Source organism: Pieris napi, chromosome 16 (genome assembly GCF_905475465.1).
Source record: "Pieris napi chromosome 16, ilPieNapi1.2, whole genome shotgun sequence".
NCBI classification, from domain to species: Eukaryota; Metazoa; Arthropoda; class Insecta; order Lepidoptera; family Pieridae; genus Pieris; species Pieris napi.
This window is the reverse complement of record NC_062249.1, coordinates 10854513-10876880: the sequence shown is the minus strand read 5'-3', so window position 1 is coordinate 10876880 and position 22368 is coordinate 10854513. Positions and strand designations below refer to the sequence as shown.

Below are 22368 nucleotides of genomic sequence, written 5' to 3'. Positions count from 1 at the left end.
TGGTAATATAAACTAATTAAGCCTTCATACATTGTATTTTCTTACAAGGCTAATTAAATTAAATTAAAATTGTTATTTAATATGTTTTGGGATTATATATTATTGTCATTTGTATTGTCAGATTTCTGTATCTGTTCCGTGGTCATTTATAATGGGCAAGCAGCCCTGCGATTCTGTAACTCACTTTTCGAACTCACACAGCGGTTTTCGCATCGGCGGTCGCTCTCAAATCAGTCGTGAAGCAGTCATTTTATGATTTGGCATTCTGATAAACAATAAAGTACAAGCTCCCACCTTTTCAGAATGCCAAATCATAAAATGACTGCTTCACGACTGTTTTGAGAGCGACCGCCGATGCGAAAACCGCTGTGTAAGTTCGTGAAGTGAGTTACAGAATCGCAGGGCAGGTGGTCGATTTTCTGTGCCCGTCGTCAACTTTTTAACTCTAAGTAATACCGGTTTCCTCGTGATGTTTTCCTTCACCGTACGAGCGAGTGTTAAATGCGAACATAGAAAGTCCATTGGTGCCGCCGAGGATCGAACCTACGACCACACTAGGCGAGCACTGCTCTTATTTAATGTTTAAACTTGTTACTGACTGTAAAAATCTTGATACGATTTCATATCGTCATTATAGCTGACACGTGTTTAAATATATTATTTTTCAAAAATAATAGATATTTTTATCCATAACCAAAGCGTCATCGATGCACTGGCCACACGAAAATGGACGATATTTATTGCTGAGCTCGATACTGTATTGGAGCGGAAATTCCTAAGTAATTTATAGTAGACTGTTACCTTAGCTTACATTGTGTCCACTATTTTGAGTTAGCTCCGGGCTTTGAGTCAGTGCTTAGATATCCGATATCGTTTATAATTTTACAATATCAATATCGTACATCTAAATCAATACATCTTGTTTAAATTTGTGTTTCTTAACTACGATGCCTTGGACGACATTTTAGTTTCAGTAGATAATATATTATTAATGTACATACACATACAAAACAAATTAGTAGGAATATGTGGCCCATTCACACACAACCACAACCCTTCCACACACACCCACCAGCAGACTACAATATAAAAATGCGTTCACGTAGAGCGATGTTTCCCAACATATATGCATTGATTGCTGTCTGGAAAGCCTCGACAAACGTCCTGTGAAGATTTGTTGTAATAAAGATATTTTTGTTATTATTATTAAGTTATTTTAAATAAACTTTTATGCATAATATAAACGTTACGTAAAATTACTTCATGGTGTAAGTTTTGATTTATTTGCGAAGGATGATGTTATTAATCAGATAACATAAATTATTGTGGAGGTAACAGATTTATCTCTAACAAATGATCACTTCCAGACAACCCTAGCGTTAGTATTGTTTTTATATTTTTTTGATATAGGAACGTAACGTTTAATTTTGAAATTTACCTACAGAAATTATTTCAGTTATCACGTAACAAAAAACAATTATACTAAATATACCAATAGCCAAAGATGGAATGCATAATACCCAGTGATCCCATAAGTACTGAAATGTATTGGCGCAAAAATGAGAAAACACAATGAACATTCACATAAAAATAACAGATTCCAAATTCAAATGTAATATTTTGTTTATTTTTAATTGTAACAGTATTTATGGCCAGACTAAGTATATACAAAAAGGTTCATTACGAAATTTTATAACAGTGACAAACGATTACATGAATTTACACCTGTACTAAAATTTTTAATAACACAAAATCGTAAACGAAACAGATGACTTCCGCCTTTATAATTCCTCACACCCGGCACAATTAGGTAGACCCATAATTAAAATTCAAATCGCGTCCGTCGAACATAAACATTGATTTTTATTCCCCAAAACTGAAGTGCCACGAACAGGAGTAGGAATACTAATGTGTTCACTTTTGAGCATTTACTCTCGCCGGTTCAACGTTTTTTGCATAAAACATGTCATCAAAGGATTGCCTAAGCGCCACAGTATATTGAATATCAAAAGGTGTACGAGAAAGTTTGAGGGTGGCGCGGTGGCGGCATCCCTAATGCCAGGACCACCGTGAAAGCCTTCTTTAAAAATACACCTTTGGAACGTGTTCGGAATAACTGGCCGCTTAATACAAAATACAAAATAACGAGACACGGCTGCAACCCTTCTCAAATATAATATTCATTGGTCCAAATATTTTAGACTGCGGACGTATATGCCATCCATTTTACAATGTTATTTGAGATTTTACCTTAACATATTTTCGGGCGCACTAATTGAAATTTCAAGTTTAAAAAAATCTTTTAGTTTTATTATTTCATTAATTTTTAATTATTTTTATTATTACTGTGTAGGTTAAGAAAAATCTAAATACTGTATGTATGTAATGTTTAGGTTTAAATAAAAAATAATAAACCACTTAAAATTCATTATATAATCTACGCAATCAAATTTAATACACTTTAAATATCGACTGACAAAAAGCTCTCATCCTTGAGGTCGTAGGTTCGATCCCAGGCTGTACACTAATGGAGTTTATTACTATTTAATATTCACTCAAACCATGAAGGATAACATTGCAAGAAAACCAGCTTGCCTTACAACCAAAAAGTCGACGACCTATGATATACAAATGATCATGAAACAGATAGGAACAGAGCCACAGACCCAAATTTTTTTATAAGTAAATGTAAATGTATAAAGTTTATTCAATAATAAATACCACGCTTGAATTGTTTTCATTGATATCAAACCACACATTAACACTGAAGCACGCCCAATCAACTAGGTCACATTATAATGAACCTATTGATTTCTCCATACGTCCTTGAATTAAGCTTTCAAAGTCTGATATGTTATTCAAGAAGTAATTTATCGTAACGAAAATAGTATTAAATACATCGATGGCTCCGCAATATTCACATAAAATTTCTAGCGTTTCTCATAAAAGTAGCTCCAGTGCTCGCTGGCAAACGTTTAAAAGCCAAGTTCTTCGATTTACGGCGTCTATAAAATACATATTGCGATCTCTGATAAAAGTTCGTGCCGAATTTGTTCATATTGTCAATCTGGAGATATATTCGATTTACGAAACAAATCAGGGATTATACAAGGAAATCAAAATGGGCATTCCATATTTGAATTTCTTGTCTATGGGGAAACAGATTACAAATATCGATACGCCATTAGTTAATAGATAAAACTATATTATAGGATGAATTAGTGATTTGAATCAAGTTAAAAATATTTTTTAGTTTTAGTCTACCGAAAGCGATAATCAAACCACTATTATAAGCTCATCAGTATTGATATAAAAACAACAATCATATTAATAACGGTCTAATAAAGTAAAGATTTCAAACCTTTTATCAATTTTCTTTAACATTTGACTGAAGTCCAAAGACAACAAATAGAAAAAGACAAAATATGCTTTGTCTCGTTCACTCTTGTACATTGCTACTATAAGTTTCTAGATAATTAACTTCTAGACTAACACAAAATAAAAAGCGTTTTTCCCTCCTTGTGTAAGTGTTTCTTTGAACTTAAACTATAGATCCCATATATATTTATAATTCAAATTAATTCTGGATCTAATTTATGTCCTATTTCAATACCATTCACCACGTTGGGTAATGGTCTCCTCCATAGACAATACATAGTAAAACTGATATTTTCTTTAAGAGTAAATTGGTAAGGAAAGTATATACAATATTAGCGTCACCGATAACATCAGAGCTATCTTCAACCTTCGATCCTTTACACGGGCGTTAGGGAGAGGATTCCAATAATCGTAAGTTAAAACTCGGCCGATTCGATTGGTTACTTTTTTATGAAAAGCAATAAAGATGTTAGAGCTACTTTGTGCTGGTGAATTTATACTCGAAGGATAAAACTTATCGAGATCGCAAAGAAGTTTTCACTTAGGCGTGTCTGAGGATCTTTATGGTGGGTAATATTTCGGAGGGTGTTCACTGAATGGGATAACGTGCAATCATAATTATAAATACCCTTTGTTTACAGATATATAAAGATGGTCTAATTAAACACACATATATAGCTTAGTTTATTTATTAGCAGTTGATTTTAAGGTTTACAAGGAGGCTTAGGCGGGAATACTAAATATTTTGTTGTAATTATAACTATGAATATAATTATTACATTTTATTTATTTATACTTCGTTACCTTATACAAAATATACATATAAAAAGGCAGGTTACATAAGTTATTAAGCAACGGGCAGCCGTATCGCTAACAAGCGATTTCTTCGAGGCAACCCTAGTATGGAATAATAAAAAAGAATCACATACAGACGGTAAAGTACTAGAAGTGCCTAAATAATTAACATGAAGGAACATAAAATAACATGTAACACTAACTATAACTAAAAAAAGTAACATCTACAAAAAACTTTAATAATATAAACATAAAATATGTAAAACTAATCCAATGGTTAATGTATCACAATTAATATATATAAGTAGCAAAATTATGAGGCATTATTATTTTATTAATATATTTAGAATACAATATAAGGTAGACAGGAAACTATATTTAAATCTCAGTTCCATATTAAAAAAACCGTGCTTCGATTTCACAAACAAGTGTATACGTATTGCATATTCGTGTCCTTTAAAAAAGAGCGTATCCTGTTAAAAGGCCGGCAACCCACTCGCCTTTCAACGTCGTCGAAAACATTAATTAAACCTCCTTCCCATTCTTTTGCTAATATATAATTAAAATTACGGCTGTATTTGAAAGTAGTTTCGTCGATTTATTTTTGCCCATCGGGATTTCAGGCCTGATCAGAACCAATGTTTAATTATTTCGTTACCCTCATTCGTGATCAGAATTAATGACATGATAGACATTGTGTATTTGGATTATTGGGAGCAGCGTTGGCATCTCCTAAAGCTAATTACGATTCGTAAAATTAATCAAATACTCTCTTCAGTTGGTAACTCCTGTCTGAGGATCTTGGTAAGCAAGGAAACATCTGGACCAGACTGTCTGTTTCCACCGGTTTTTGTCCAGCGTCTCTCTTATAGTGTACAGTTTTGGGGACTATACGTCTTTCACTTGATCAGTCAAAAGTCGAAAAGTCGAAAATCATTTATTCATGTATGTTATTGTAGGTAACAATGTACACTTATGAACGTTGAAAAAAGAAATAAATATGAAGTGCTTCTAATTTTACATTTACTGCGAGTTCTCAAATCCAGAGCGTAGAAAAGAAGAGAAGACCTGACAATCTTTTTAATCGCCAAGTTTTTTGTTTTACACAACGTTTGTAAGGAGCTGCCAGTCCATCTGTTTGGTGAACATCCATGTGATTTTCCTTCTGTGTTACCAACCACCATTTCTCGAAGTTCTCATCGGCTCTGCGCATTGTGTGGCCGAAATATGAGATGATTAAAAAATAAGCTCTATAGCAAACTTTAAAAGCTCATGTCGTTTTAAATAGAACCTCACTGTTATTTACAAAACGTGATTTTGCTCAGCGTGAGCCTAGTGCCAAAGTACTCACGTACTAAAGACAATATAAAGCTTCCTCCGTAAATAAAATGCAGAGGAAAATCTTGCCAGTATTAAAAAATAAGTATATAAAAAAACAATTTGAAAAGGTGTTCATTTAGTCCGTATCGTCAAAGAAATCTCAACAAATGAGCGAAAAAGTAATTTCAAACTCCTCTTACCCCTAACGTTACGTGACGTCACGTCTTAAAGCTTAAAAACGGGGTTGCCATAAACAGATTTCAGTTTTGCCCCCCGGATCCGCTGTAAGTGAATGGTTTCCCTTGTTCTTGCTATTATCGCATCAGATGAAACAGTGTCAAAATTTAAAAGCCTCTAATGTCGGATGAGACGTCGACATCAATTTGTGTGCGTGTTGTCTATTTTATACACATTTTCTTCAAAGTGTTTATTTTCCACAATTTTGGGCAACAAAAAACATTTTTTTTATATTTGTTCTCTTTATTGTTTTAATACTAGTTATGTTGCATTATCCTCTTATAAATTGAGATCTAACGTAATAATTCATAAAATGTGACATAGGGCCACACCTAACAACCACAGATCAGTAAAAATTGCAATCGTATAGACTACAGACATTAATCCTCTCCTAGCAATAGTAATAAGAAACTCCTTGGTAACTTCTTTTTTATTGCGATGTTCTGTGTAAAAAGTACTACATTATAGAAACGCGTCGACGTTCTAAATTCAAAAAACCGAAATAGCACAGGAAACGGTCATTAAGTTAGTATATTTTGCTCATACATGATGCCATATCAGGTTCGGTCGGAAACCATTCCCTTTTCACTCATAACGGCAAAAATAATCGTTCTAGCCAACATATTATTGGGCTAACGATAGCAGTTTCCATAACGCAACCTTACGCCAACACGATTGCCCTAAAATGTAACTCATTATCCTTTATTACACTTTGAATGTTGATCACACTATTTTTTATTGTATCTAATAACAGAAATTACGTAGCAAACAACTTTTTAATGAACGTATGATTTTACCCATTTCTAATGAAGATTAAGTAACATTTATTTGTAATATATATACGTAAGCTTGCATGGTTACGGAATTAACCTTAATAATGATATTAAAATGAAACACTTTAACTCTAAATAAACAATAGTTATTTTGTCACCTTCAAATCATACAAGGCAGGAAGGAAGAGACCGGTTCGTAGACGTAGACTTTATTGAAGAATGTTTTGATCGAAGCACCATAATGATCGCCATCTTTCAGATTTAAATAATTATTATAAGACGCCTATTTACTTTGGTTATGTATAACAGTAATAATAATAATCTCAGACCCCAAGAGAATGCTCGCTGGACAGAAAATTAGCGCTGATGCAGAGGTAATTGCCGAAACTGAAGCCTATTTTGAGGCTAAAGACAAATCGTACTATAAAAATGGTATTGAAAAATTGTATGACAAATCGTTGTATCGCTCTCGAATGCAACTAAATTGTATAATCAAATCAAATTCTATCATTCTATAATAATTTATGAAGTGCAATATCCGTGTGTACAATTGACCATTAAAAGTTTTTAAGGTCTATGTAAAAATTTAAATATTTATGGATCTGCGCGATTACTTCTCATGTAAACTATCAAATTTAAATTTTCAGTCGTCTTTTCCCGTGACAGCATGGTGTATATGCTGATTTGGCCGTAAACCAGACAACAAAATAACCGTAAAACTTTCTTCCGCTTATGGAAAACAAAACCTAAATTGTTTTTTTCATTAACACCACGCACTTTATTAAAAAGCTTTTAAGGTAAATAAAATAATGCAATTGACAAACCTAATATAAGATTTAAATATTAAGTACTTTGTTAGAGAACGACAGCAAGTATTGGCATTTCAGGACCAGTACCACCTTCATTAATATAGACAAGGAAGACGGAGAAATTTTTAAAATGTGGATTTATATATTATTTATCCTTAATCATCATTTTTTTTTTACTTAAACACCGTTATTACAACTATAACAGAATGAAGAGTGTCAAACAAGTAAAATATCGTTTTAATAAAGTGTCTAGAGAATATTATCTGCCCACTATACATCAATATACAACCATTTTCAAAGCAATTAAACAATGTTTACTGTGATGGAAGCATAACGACAAACATAATTATATTCCGTCACAGATCTAAGGCTTACAATACATACCTACGAATTTACAAACCCATTAAGGTGTAATACACACGAAGGGGAATTAATAATCCCAGAACAGTATTTATTCATGTATTTAGTAAACGAACGTCTGGAATACTTATTTTTTTGAAGTGAAACTTCTTTAGTATTAAGGTATATATATAGCATGAGGGTATTTTTTTAGGATGAAACAAAATAATAATAATATTGTCACGAAGATATGCAGCGTTTTTTTCGAAGAAAAGGGAGAGAGCGATTGATACCGATTGAGAGAGAGTGAGGGCGAATAACCTCATACAAATTCTATTTTTAAAATTAAAATTTCGTAAAGAGAATTTATGAAATATTAGTATTTTATATTTTATGCAAAATAATTTATTGAAATTTCAAATATCGAAAAGTACATTAAAAGGCCACGTGTTTTATTATCGAAAAAATAAATTTAAAAATATATAATTTGTATTAATTATCGACACTTAATATTTTAATGACAATTAAATTCATTAAATTCCTAACATACCTTCCTTTTCCCTCCCTCTAAATCTAATGTTTTAAATTTGTATAAATATGAACAAGACTTAAAAGTTACTTTGCCAAAGAACTTTCACTTCTGACATGTGTACTTCGATGCACGCACTTCTTTTTTTAAATACGTATTTTTTATCGCATTTTAAAGAACAAAACGGAGTAGAGTAGAGTAGAAAGTTTATTTCTAACTTCGTAAGCGTTTTTAAAGCACTCCACAATTATTCCTTTCACCGACGTGTCCACATCCAATAGTTTCTTATAATTTACTAAATGTTAGCAACGAGCCTAAAGGGCACAGTTCATGCGATATTCATCGTACGTAATTATCCACGCCTGTTTGCGTCAATCAGGTGCCACGCGGCTGTCGCGAAAACTAATGGCCTATGATGTCGGGCTATATTATTCAGGAATAATACCAAATTGATATTGAATTGGCTTTTCCATATGTCTTATGAAATATCCAATATCCAAAAGTTAATAGAGGCATTTGATTGGCATATTTTATTTTATCATATTGTTTCGCTCGTCATTTGTTATCTAGTTCTCTCATCTCTTATTGAATTAAATTTAATGATTTTTCGTTTAAGTGTCAAAGTCAAAGTCAAATCATTTATTTCAATTAGACCATCTAAAATGGCACTGTTGAACGTCAAAAAAAATATATATATAAAGATGATTCTAGTTGCCCCTTCCAAAAGGTAGTTTCGTGTGGAGAAGAATGAGCAAGAAACTCCACACTTACTCTTTTAAAATAGGTTTACAATATTTTGTTACATTTGTTAAATAATTATATGTGAAGACAATGTACTCTTAGAATAAACTACTATACTAAAAAAGTTAGTATACATGTTCCTCACATATTTACAAATATCAAAACCGTAGAATATTATTATTATTACCGTTATTGATTTAAAGTTTCAGTATACATGATTTTGTGGTAAAACTTTATTGCGTATCGCTACGATATTTTCCTAAGAATTCTCGAATTCACGTGTACATAGTTACAAGTAGTTTTACTGATATTAATATTTATTTTAATCTGTGAGTAATATGGATTAGATTAACATACATATGTCGCTGGCGCTGGTACCAGCTGCCATTGTTATTATAATTTAATAACATCAAAGTCAAATCAATTCAAAACCGTTATATGGTTTATTTGATTTGCCAGTATTAATAGATCTACAAATTAAGAGACTTTTTGATAGTCTGTAAAAATAACTTCAGTCATTATTATGAACGACCGCAGGGATGAGAGTCGGACGCTGAAACCACTAGGCCAAAATTGCTCTCTCTCTATTAAATATTTGTTACCCATATTAAATTTATATTGTTAATAATTGCGTATTTGGTCGGTTAGTATAAATAAGTATCAAACACAGTACAAAAACAAACAACAGTAGGAAATCACATATTGAAAAATTACAGAAATAGACAGCTTCGTTTTTGTGTTAAACGACTAAACTGTTAACCATAATACATGCATAATATGTTTCATCTATACTTAGATATGGAATTATAGTTTGGGGAAATTAAGTCGAAGTAAATAGGGTATATAAGGCTCAAAAAAAATTATAGAGCAATTTGTGGAGCAAATTGTCTTGATAGTTGCATACCTTTATTTAAGAAGCTCAATATTTTATCTCTTCCCTGTATTTATATTTTAGAAACGTCCTTATTCGTGCACAGATTCATACATATTTTTAGTCGAATGTAGAAGTCGAAGTAAGAAGTAGACATGGGAAGAAATTGGCTGTGCCAAGAATCAATCTGGAACTGTTTAGGAAAAACACCTTTTGTATGGCAATTAAGGTTAACAATCATTTACCAAATGAATTAAAAGATCTTCCGACTACTCGTAGTATCTTTAAAAAGCGACTTGGCGTATTACTTTTGGAAAAAGTGTATTCAATAAATGATTATTTGCGTGAGACACTGTAGTTGATATAAATTTAATAACGTATGATATGATATGTACGATACAAATAATAGGCAGAATATTCGAACTTTAGATTGTACCTTACACATTTTTGTACCATATTCTTGCAATAAATAAATTATTATTATTAAACGATTTCGTCTTAATATTAAATGGTATGCGATTATGCGGGTGTAAGACGTCTGCAACACGTTCCATCCACTCTGTAACCCAGTTAGGTAATTTTGGTACATGCCTTAATCCAATTAGCTATTAAGATCCGTGGACCGAATATTAATCCGCTCCTGAATTGATTCGTTTTGTAAGGAACTTGTGACCTTATGTACGATTTAACGAAATACCCCGTCGTCACGTCCCAGTTGTGATTGTTACACTTGTATTTAGAAAGATTCCGGAGCGAGCACTTTTATATTTTCCTACAATATATTTTTTTTTTTAAAGACAATTCACACCAATTGACCTAGTCCCATGCTAAGCTGGTGAAGCTTGTGTTATGGGTACTAGGCAACGGATATACATACATATTATAGATAGATATACATATAAATACATATTTAAACACTCAAGAACAACACCAAATGCTCATCACATCGATGTTCGCCTCAGCGGGACCCATGGATTCGCAGTCAGGGGTACTAACCACTAGACCAATAAGTCGTCGACAATATAGAAATCCGTTTTAGTTTTCATCATTTTCGAGATCACCGAACATAATGAAATGGAGTCGAAGTTCAGGGCCTGTCACGGGCGACAGCTTAAATTAATTGAGGCGTCGCTCTGGACGTCTTTCTAATTTATCATTTTATTAGACAAGCTATTTATTAATGCACACAGTTCTGATTTGTTATTATCATGTCACTGTAGACTATTAAATCACACTTATTTATTGCATGGACTTATTTTTTTACCGTGCCTTTATTAAAATCATTCAAGGCGTAATATTTGAAGGTAAGTGTAGGTACTTATGTATGCGCGTAAGAAGTTTTATTCTTTGGCATTATTAATAATACATACGGATAGTTAACCTCAATTGTATTGAAGCACTTAGGAGGGTTAATGAGCACAGTTTTTTCACAAATATTTTCTAATATCAATTTAAATCACTTCTGATTATAATTCAGACGCACATATAAAATTCGCACTTGTATAATGAAAACAAAATGAAAACACGTGTTTTAAACGTAGAAACTCAAAGCATGTGGATAAATATTATAAATATAAATACACAGTGAACAGAGGCGGCGTGCGTGCCAACATGCGCCGCTAACAGAGATTCCATTTCTGTTTTGTTGGTAGCATTTTTTCCTCAACATAATGAGCGATTTAGTGGGCAACTTCATGCTGTTAATTTTGTATCACGGTGCGCGCGCATTGTAAAATTTCACTCTCATAAATTTTTCATAACGCGCCTAAAGAAGTATAAAAAAAAATGCCTTTATTAGAGTACTACATCATCTGGATTACATTAAATCCATGTCATTATGATTAATACGGAATGTAGGTCTCCTCCAAGTTCTTCCCCTTGTCTCTCATCTTCGCCACAATTTTCCAATCCTTCTTAGAAGAAGTAGACTCTAGACTTTTCATAATTGTTTTATGCACATACGTGAGTAGATATTTGACTTAATAGTTTCGACGATGATTTGTACAGCAGTGAAAAGACAATGTAACAGGTAATAGGAAAAATAAACAGCGAAATTCAAAGTCAACTTCGTAGTGAACTGATTTTTCGCTAACTCAAATAATCAACACAATAAACAGAGAAGCCCGGGGGCCCCTAGTCCTTCACTAATTGATCCCTGAACGTAACGAACCATTATAATTTCTCCTTATGGCTAGACGTTGCTGGAACAATTAACGAAAACCTAATTACGAAAGCAACTCAACTTTATGGAGAATATAAAAATAAAATATAGCTATATATAAAGGCTAGCTTTTGCAATTAAACGAAAGCTATAATAGTCTAATACAAAATATGTTCTGCTAAAAACGTTCGTTTACTTATCTTTAATAATCATTTAATGTGAATTCATTGTATTTGTATTGATGTTAGAAATCTAATATATAAAATTCTCGTGTCGCGGTGTTTGTAGTTAAACTCCTCCGAAACGGCTTGACCGATTCTCATGAAATTTTGTGTGCATATTGGGTATGTCTGAGAATCGGACAACATCTATTTTTCATCCCCCTAAATGTTAAGGGTAGTTCACCCCTAAATTTTTTTTTTATAATTTTTAGATAAATTTTTATTGTTTTAAGATACAGCATTAAAAAATACATACAACCCCTAATTTTCACCCCTCTACGATCAACCCCTATTTTTTATTATAAATGATATACATCGCAAAACGACGTTTGCCAGGTCAGCTAGTATTTTTATAATAAATCATAACTATTATACTGTAAAAAAAAAGTGGCGCTACAACTAAGGTGGCTTCAGATTTCTGTATCTACTCCGTGTTACTTTGTCCTTATAATATGTAGGTGATCAACCTCCTATGCCTGAAACATTGTCAACTCTAAGGCATGCCGGTTTCCTTAAAGTCGGCCACTGACGATACGTCCATTTAGTAGACTTCCTTTTGGATGCACTCCAAATGGAAATTTATCGAGATACGGTACCATTCACGATACTTCCATTTGGATGCATGGCGTCACTTCGAACTTTGCAATCGTACGGAATGGAAATAAATAATACTATGGATAACAATACTTTACTGGTGGCAGCAGTTGTGTGTATTTTATTAAAAAGACAAAAAAAACCTAAGAGAAGATGGATGAAGGATTGGTTGAAACAAAGAAATACTTTTATTTATTTAATAATATTATTATATTTATTTAAAAAGAGAAATACTTTTATTTTTTTCTATTACTTCCAACACAAAGTCACGCGCGGACAAAGACATAATAAAAAGAAAATTATAACGCTTGACAAATACACAGCACATGCACCACCATCGACATCAAAACATAAACTGAAACAAAAACCTCAAAAAAATGGACGCCGTTTCGCCCATTCACGGACAATTCGGACTGCTTCCATATGGCGTGGCGCACGTTTCTGCCATTGACGGACGGCCACGGATGACGTCCATTTGGCCTGGACGCATGGATTTCAATCCTTTTGGAAATCCAGAGCTGGCTGACGTCCATTCAAATGGAATACGTTTTTACCATTCATGGGACGATTTTGGACGACGACTACTCCATTCGGATTAATGGACGTATCGTCAGTGGCCGCTTTAAGACCGTTCTCGCCTTCATCGTATGAGCGAGTGTTAAGTGCAGTGCAGGAGTTTGAACCTACAACCTCAGCCAACACTGCTCTTATTTTGTATATCTGTTATTATATCTTCCCTTCTTAACACAATACAAGGCAAACTATTTAAAATTCCTCGGTCTAATACAAACTATTTATAACTCAGTCATGTATCGTATACCTTCAGATTATAACAGAAATTACCAGCAAATAGATTTATTTAATGTATCTAAAAAATGCTTAAGAAATTATATAAAAACTCTAGTATCCTTTATTAGATAGAATGGTTTTGTTATTCCTCCTTTATATTAAATATGTTATGAACTATGAATTTTAGAACTTCGAATTTATTATAAATACATATATTCTTTGTATTTTTTGTATTTGTATAGGTGTAACTGTGCTTTGTGTATGTTTAAATGTGTATTCCGTTTTTGGCTCTTGTGTATAGTGTAATTTTTTTAATATTGTTTAGTAAGTAGCTGTAGGAATACCGTTAAGCAAATAAATAAATAAATATATTAAATCTAGTATTAAAAAAACATTTTCGTATAAAAATATTCAATTTAAATTCACAGTTGAGTATTTTTATTTGTGTCGCTGTGAGTTTGAAATTCTTCACATTCAATATATATTTGATTGTTACAGATGAAGGGAAAATTCATAAAATCGTTCAGTGGACTCGCAACGGCGACAGCCAGTCAGCTTTACTTGACATATTCGACATTACTCCAGGGGAACCTATTCAGGTATGTACAGATATTTAACTCGGTTAATACTCGGATATTTTTATTTAATAACTCATGAGTTAAAACAATTGAATATAAAATGATTTACTTGAAACCTTTTTCGTATATATTCTCGTCTTATAGCTTGGCCATAATAAGCTTGTGGGGAAATTCGTGTATATATTTATTGGAATACCTAAAAACTTCTGCTCATCGTAGTAAATTTTGGTGATAAATATAAAATACTAGATGAACGAATTTATCGCAAACATATATTTCTGTAAAATCTGGTCAAACCTTAATACAAAGTTTTTATCTACATTATTAAATGCACATTTATATACTCAATCAATTCAAAGCTTTCTGATATACTATATTTTTTTCGTCTTCTTTTACGGCATGTAAATATATTTGTTATTATATATTACACATCCTTAAACCCTCCCTTAAATTCTACAAATATTCCAAGATCAAAATTAGCCAACTCCGTCATTCCTACCTATTTCGTACACTGGTCGTAACTTAGTTCATATTTCGTAGGCAATGGCTCTCTCGCGCACTCACGGCTCGCTCTACGCAGCCTCAGACCGCCGAGTGCTACAGCTACGCCTGGCGTTATGTGCACGCCGCTACGACGCATGCGTTCGTTGCGCAAGAGATCCGTACTGCGGATGGGACCGCGATGCTGGCGTATGCAGAGAATACATGCCTGGGTAAGTTTTATAAGAAACAAAGATTTGTTGTTCTATTATTAATACCTGTTTATTTATTTACTTGCTTATCAGTATTCCTACAGCTTCTTATTATACAATATCTAAACAAATTATACACTGAAGCCAAAAACGAAATACACATTCAAACATTAACATAAGAGATAGTTAACAATAATTACGTACATATATACAAAAAATATGTATAATGTATATCTTAATATATAAAAATTACGTGTCACGTTGTTTATCAGCTATGGACTCCTAAACTACAAAACCGATATCAATCAAATTTCGTGTGTCGTTTGATCCAACTTAAAAGATTGGATAGCTTACATCTCAATTTACCCGCAATATTATTTTATTGCAAAATATTTGTTTATTATTTGATAGTCACAATTCTAACAGATGCCGCTGTGTTGAAAGTACCAACGTTTCTATGTGAAACGTTGGTACTTTCAACACAGATACAATTTAATGGCAAAACCACCAAAAAAGCATGGTGGTCCCCATGACTGGTGTTCTCCTACCGTTTCCCTTGAATAGTTTGCTACTATGTAATATAACAAAAACCTTAGCCACAGCAACGCTTGGTCGGTCTGCTAGTATATTGTAAATTGTAACATATATTAGATACAGAAGCCTGATCACCTGCTAGACTATAGAGTAAAAAAAGATTTGTAGTACCACTGTTTTTCCTATTCGTTTGATGAATGTACTGTATTACTTTTATACTTTGTCGCGTATCACAGCTACTATCAAACTTAATTTATATGGATTATTATCTAGTGAACACCAGAACGCCGTAAACTAAATTCACATTTGTTTACCATGATTGTTACCTGTATTGAGTTTAGTATAATTTCATAAGTTTTCCCTGCCATTGATTGCACGGCTTTCACATTTAATAACCCAGTTCCATTAACTAAGTTTCGAATCGATACTATCGATAACATTAAATCGTTCGTTAATTATACACTGGCCGCCTATCCATTGTGTATGGAAATAATCACACGAGAACAAACAACTCGAATTTCAAATGCTTCCTATATAATAGATACAAAGTTAAATAATCAACATTTACTGCTCTATTTGTTACTGTGTAAATATAATTATCCTAATGGATATTCTATATAGACAAAGCAAATTATTGTGAGGCGTAAGATTTTTTTTTAAAAGTAGTGTTGGCCTGCGTGTTGCCAGCGACTGTGCACTGGACGTGAAGGAAAACATCGTGAGGAAACCAGCTTGCTTTAGACCCAAAAAGTCTACGGCGCGTGTCAAGCACCGGAGGTTGATCACCTACTTGCCTATTAGATTGACAAATGATCAAATACACATATATATAAAATTATGTTGTCGCTAACAATCTCGCGGCCTTATTGCGATCTCTTTCGCAACCCTAGTAAGGAAAAAAAAGAAAGAAATACTAAAAGTGCAAAAAGTATATAGTAAAGGACAACAAAACCATCATACGGGATTCCTGTTTGTTAGCGATTATTATAGTATTTCGTTTTTAATAAGCATATTTCGAACCAGATTGATCCAAGACGTGGCGAACGAAACAGCTGACATATGTGACTCGTCCATATCACGAAAAAGCGTGTCTGCCACGTGGGGTCAAAGTCTGCACCTGGGAAGTTTTGTCAAGATGCCCGAGGTACTCCAGCCGTTATCTGTCACCTGGTATCATTACTCGAAAGAGAAAGGACGTCACCCTATAACATTCAAGTAAGTTTACATGGGTATATAATATATATAATATGTAACAGAGAGCGTTCAAGTATTACGTAACGATTTGGGGGGGGGGGCGTTATTGTTAACATTATTTTCAACTTTCCAGTACATTACACCACGTAATAGTAACTTTTAGGTTTAAAGAGTCACATTGGTGGTCACGAAACGTTTTACTATTGGGTACTGAAAAACGTTACGGTGCGCTACATGGGGGGGGCGTGACGTAATACGCTCCCATATGGGACAAGGGACAATTTATTTGTAATAACCAAATTTCGACACTTTTCACGCACGCAATGGATTGCATAGATAAATAACACTTTAAAATCTTGATTTCGTATTTCGCCTTACAAAAGTAAGCTTTAAATACTTCCAAAGTTAACAGTATAAAGTAACATGAAAAGCAATAACTTCTCTTTGTAAATACTATAAAAACTAAGCAAGGGAGCAAGTGCACGCGTGCAACAAGATTAATTAAAGTGTTTCCAAATCCACCGCTATCTACTTCCGCGGGCATAATTAAAACGCGGGGGAAACTCTTGTATCGCTTTTCCGTTCTCTCATTTTCTTTTATCCAACCGTTAACACCTTGCTATAGCTGTGTTATTTTAATGAGTTGTACGGGTGCTCTGCCAAAATAATTTAGTATCGCTTACTTATATTGATTATTCGTTGAATGTGTCTACTATGAACCTAATTGTCTACTTATGGCTAATAAAATATGTATGAAATGACTCACTTACAAATCTAGTAGATTTTTTGTAAAACAAAATTTGTGGAAACGTTTAAATTTAATAGAGGAAGAAAATTACAATTACCTATAAGGGGAGACGTTTTTACGGTTATTATAATAATTATACGTTGATTAGGCCAGTGTGTGGATAAAAAACTAAAATCTCACCAACTACGTAGTATTTAATAATTATTAAATCCTCTAATAATATCTCTCTGTAAATTGTCTCTTCTAATCGCCTAATATTTTTGGCGACAGATTAATTCAGCGACTCGCTGTTTACAAAAATCTTCTTAAAAAGATAAAGATTGTCTTATAATCGTATTCTTTTCAGTCGCATTGCAATATAAGCCTCTTTTGTTTTCAGTAAACCCGAGAAATATATTGAGACGTCGGAACATGGACTACTTATAATATCTGTGAGCGAGTCAGATGCGGGACGTTACGATTGTTGGCTCGGCGGATCACTGTTATGCTCATACAACATCACTGTTGACACGCACAGGTAAATGATCGATTATCTAGTTGATAAAAGGGCCTGGGACTAGTGCTAGATAGGCTACTTCTAATTCATTTGCGATATTTGTTTTAAATAAGTGTTGTTTGATGATTTGCTCTTTTAAAAGAGTACCGAGAGTTTTTTACGCCGGCTTTTTCTCTCGGCCTACACCCTCTGTCTTCTTTGCCGATGAGTAGGGATGCCTTCAAATTTAATGACGTGGAATAAGTGATACATGTATCTTATGTTCCATAATAAAAATACAAAAAAATACATTAAATAAAAACTCCTATAAATGATGCAAATTTCATACACATATAATAATTGTAAGAGTAATGTTGGCCTAGTGGCTTGAGAGTGTGACTTTTCCTGAAGTAGTGCGCTCCATCAATGAACATCAACCTCGTAATGGATCTCCAGGCCTAAGACCAAAACTTATATAAATAAAATAAATGAAGTCCCTTCCCTAGTACACGTACGTTAATAACACGTTTGTTTAATAAATTACCAGTCCTTAAATTAATTTTCGGCTGGAATTGAACGCGAGACCATCTATCTAATGAGCGATTTACTGCATCGAGTACATTACTAGTACTAGTATTAGTATTCTGATGTATAATCGCCGAGTTCCAATATCCAAAGCTATTCTGTTCTCAATTATTTCACCAAAGAAATTATGTGTGATGCACTCAGTTTGAATGTCAGTTTGATTTGTCAATACGCGTTGACATACAACATGCATCAAACTATAACAATCTAAAGCAAGATTACGTCTTTTGTTTTAAATTCTCACCCCCCAAAACATGTTCCACTAGTTAAATAAAAAATGTGCGTGTACTAGTGTACACACGTTAGAAGTGAAACTTCTTTATGACCTTATTTTTCGAAAAAATTATCTATATGCAACTTTACAGAAATTTGTTAAATAAAGTTAAATTAGATAAAGTTTAACAAAAGGCTTTTAATATCACAGACTTGAATACAAATAATACAATTATTTCATTTTACCTTATTACCACTAAGATTATTACAGAATTTCATAAATTGTAATAGAATTTTTAGTATCATTGTTATCGTTATTATACATTTTTGTTATTAATGGTTTAGCATCTCTTTGAATCAACCCTAGTTGGGACAAGAAAAAGACGCACGTAACGGTCAAATGTGACGCGTAACCGAAACATGTGACGCGTAACGAAAAAATTTTACACAAATTTTTTTTCCAACCCCGATAAAGAAGTTTCACTTCAAAAAAAAAGTTTAATTGTTTTTAAATTTTTTATTGATAGGTATTTTTGTTTTCATTAATTTCAAATAGTAAACTTCAGTAAATTTAATTAATAATAATAAACTTGACAATAAGCTTAAAGCTATGTATTATACTGAGAGTTATAGTTCCAATTATAATATATTTTTTAGATGTTCCCCGCCAGAGAAAAGCAACGAATACCAGAAGATTTACTCGAACTGGTGTCACGAATTTGAGAAATATAAAACTGCGATGAAAACGTGGGAAAGGAAACAAGAGGTAAGTCGAAGTGAGCGCTAAGATAAACAGTTTTAAAGTAAGCTGCTTGTGTTCATGTAAATGTGGCCCGAGGGTTTCTTTTAATGGATTTTTAACTTTATTCACGCTATGATTGACAGATTACTTCTTTCGTTTTATTATATATTTAGAATCGATGCTGGTATCAAAATGTATTTTACATTGTGTGACAATAATAAAGTTTATTTGCCTCTTCACAATATTGCATTTTAAGACTACATACTATGACTTAAGTAATAAACAAAATAAAACTAAAGCAAGAGTGGTTGTGGGTGTGTGAATATGTGTAAAGGTGTGGTTATTGAATGTGTGTGAAATTATTTAATTTAAAGTCTTGTCCAAAGTATGTTAATAAAACATATATCGACTAAGAAATCTAGTATTCTGTTAAACACAATTTGTTGAAAAATTTAAAACATACGATATAAATTATATTAGAATTTCAAGTTCTTTAAAGCGTGTGGATTTTGGAATTATTTTTAACTTTATATGTGAATTGCGAAATTCAATTTAATCTCAAAAATGAGTATATGTTTTACTCTGGCATAAGAGAAAAATAGATACCAAAACAAACATTTTAATATTAAGAAAGCATGTATATCTTTTATTAATTTCTCCTCGTCGTATATAATATGTGTATGTTATTTAATATAGTATAATTAATGTTTCCAGTTGTACAGTCTGACACTTTGATCACCTAATTGCTCGTTAAGATTAAAGTAATCGCTTTTATGGCTTAGTGATCAAACAATGAGTATTTCGGGTTTGTAGGCATAGTAATCTACTTGCCTCACATATATCTATGACGCCAAATATCTGTCATATTTTAAGGGATCTTGTATGTCAAACTGTCAAATTGACACACGAGTTAGCAGGTCCCGACTAGTTAACGAATTGTATGTCATATAATTTGTGTCATACAAGATTTACTTAGGGTTTCATGATTCTAAATATTAGAGTCTGGCTAATGAAAGAAGATAATTGAATTATTTGAAAACTTTTGGATGGCAACACAGAATGTCATTGAATTTTTTAGGTTAGTATGGTTTATTGTCCTGATACTTCATATAATTACTCATTATTATTTCTATTATATTTTTTCCGAATAGTTAACAGGTATAATAGCCTAAACTTTATTTTATTTGATAGAATAATATTTCGTTTAATTCGCAGAATTTGATTATTCGGAATAAAGTTGTGTTTTATAATAAATATAGTTTTAGTTTTCCATGCAATGCTAGTCATTTTAAGTATCAATAATAAAAGACTTAATACGTATAGTATTTAATTTCATAGAAATACAGTTACTATCAATGTAAAAAATAATAAAATAAAATCAAGTAAGTTTAATCCACAAAATATATCAAACTTTTAGGGATACCATACTAAACAATTTTGAATTTGCCGCGCTATTTCGTTATCTTCTTTCATTAGCCAGACTCTAGTGTGTGATTTCATATACAGTGAAACCTGGTTAAGTGAGACATCAAGGGACCTGCAATGTCGTTTCACTTATAGAGGTATTCCACTTACCCAGTGTCTCAGATATACAGGTATAAATAAATATCTGTCTCATTTTTAGAGGGTTCCATTAATAGAGGTTATTTAATAGCGATCATTAAATAAAATAACGTGTTTTGTATGTAAATGAGTTTAAATAAAAAAAAATAGTACATACGTAAAGGTAATCATACAAATGTAATCAACAAAAATATTCGTAATTCATAAACGGATATTAACTTCAGTTTTTCACGTAATTATAACGATTGTAGCTTTCGTTTTGGCATTTTTCAAATAAACATCTGTATGATAGTAAAGCGAAACAAAAACCGAAGGTAACTGAAGCTCAAAATTACTTACGTACTTGGAATTAACTGTGGAATTTGTGGGTAGAATAAGGATAAGTAAACAAACAATGTTATCTCAGTTACAGAGGTTTATGCATATAAAATTTACTCGCTGTCTCAGTTATAGAGGTAACTATGATGATAAATCGAAAGAACAAATCCCAGATATAGAGGTTTACCTCGTCCCACTAACAGAGGTAATTCAGTGCCAAAGTGTTGGGACCTCAGCATGAGTTCTAGTTATGGAGGTTTCTCACTTATCCAGGTCCCACTTAACCAAGTTTCACTGTATATGCAGTGTCTAACAAATATTTTTCTTTTCAGCAATGCGCTCGACAAAATGACTCAAATCAAAACACACATCCGAATGAGATTGTGTGATAGCTTCTGAATATCGCCTATCTCATGTTCCAATCCGTGTCCTCCTACGGGATAATTCCTGTGCCGTACGTGAAAGCCGCTCTCAAACACTTTAACATCCTCACCTAAGTTAATCTACGTGATCTTAAAATATTATATTTTCATACATGAGAAGGTGATTCAAAATTTATGGACAATTTTTATAATGAAAACTAGAGTTGTGCTTCGTTGGTGGCGTAAGCTGGTAGGAAAATTGATAGTAAGTTTTCGTACGTGTGTGCTTACTCATTAAGTTAAATCTTGCCATTTAGACGCGGTGATATCATTTGAAGTTTAGCCTATGTCTTGCTCATATTTATGCGAAACATTTGGTAGCCAATATGTGTTTTGTTTTTGTGTTAAATAATAAAAAAACCTGGAGGAGCGGTACTGTCAACAATACGCTATTTTAATAGCATCATATTTTTGCTTCTTTTTAAAACTAAATTCCTCTCCATGTTTTGTTAAAAGGTTTAAAAAACAAAAACAAACAATTTGTTAGGTTCATATTAAACGATTATTTTTAATTTGTCACGTACAATGTATTGTCTTAGTTCGCTTATAAAAATTAATATCTATGATATCAGAAGCCGCTTGAAACGTTAAAATAAAATAGCCAAACATTTTGACCCTATCCTTAATTATGTTTGTTAAATGATCAAACTCGTTGCCTTTTTACTAATGAGTGAATACGTTCTGTAATTTGAAATCTCTAAGGGTTGTGGGTTTGCCTCATTATTTTGCCCTTTATTCATGTAAATA

General features: G+C 32.6%; 1 protein-coding gene across 6 annotated transcripts in view; it reads left to right on the top strand.

Annotated features, from left to right (window-relative positions):
• The window catches only part of LOC125057212 (semaphorin-2A), a 405445-nt gene extending 383424 nt beyond the window's left edge, over positions 1-22021 (top strand). For all 6 annotated transcript variants that reach the window (XM_047660755.1, XM_047660754.1, XM_047660749.1 and 3 more), the window contains 6 exons: positions 14056-14156; positions 14676-14848; positions 16385-16576; positions 17683-17820; positions 19234-19342; positions 21532-22021. In XM_047660755.1, coding sequence (XP_047516711.1) covers positions 14056-14156; positions 14676-14848; positions 16385-16576; positions 17683-17820; positions 19234-19342; positions 21532-21588 — 770 coding nt within the window. In that variant the 3' untranslated portion in view covers positions 21589-22021. The remainder of the gene's footprint in view (positions 1-14055; positions 14157-14675; positions 14849-16384; positions 16577-17682; positions 17821-19233; positions 19343-21531) is intronic.
• Positions 22022-22368: the final 347 nt, after the last annotated feature.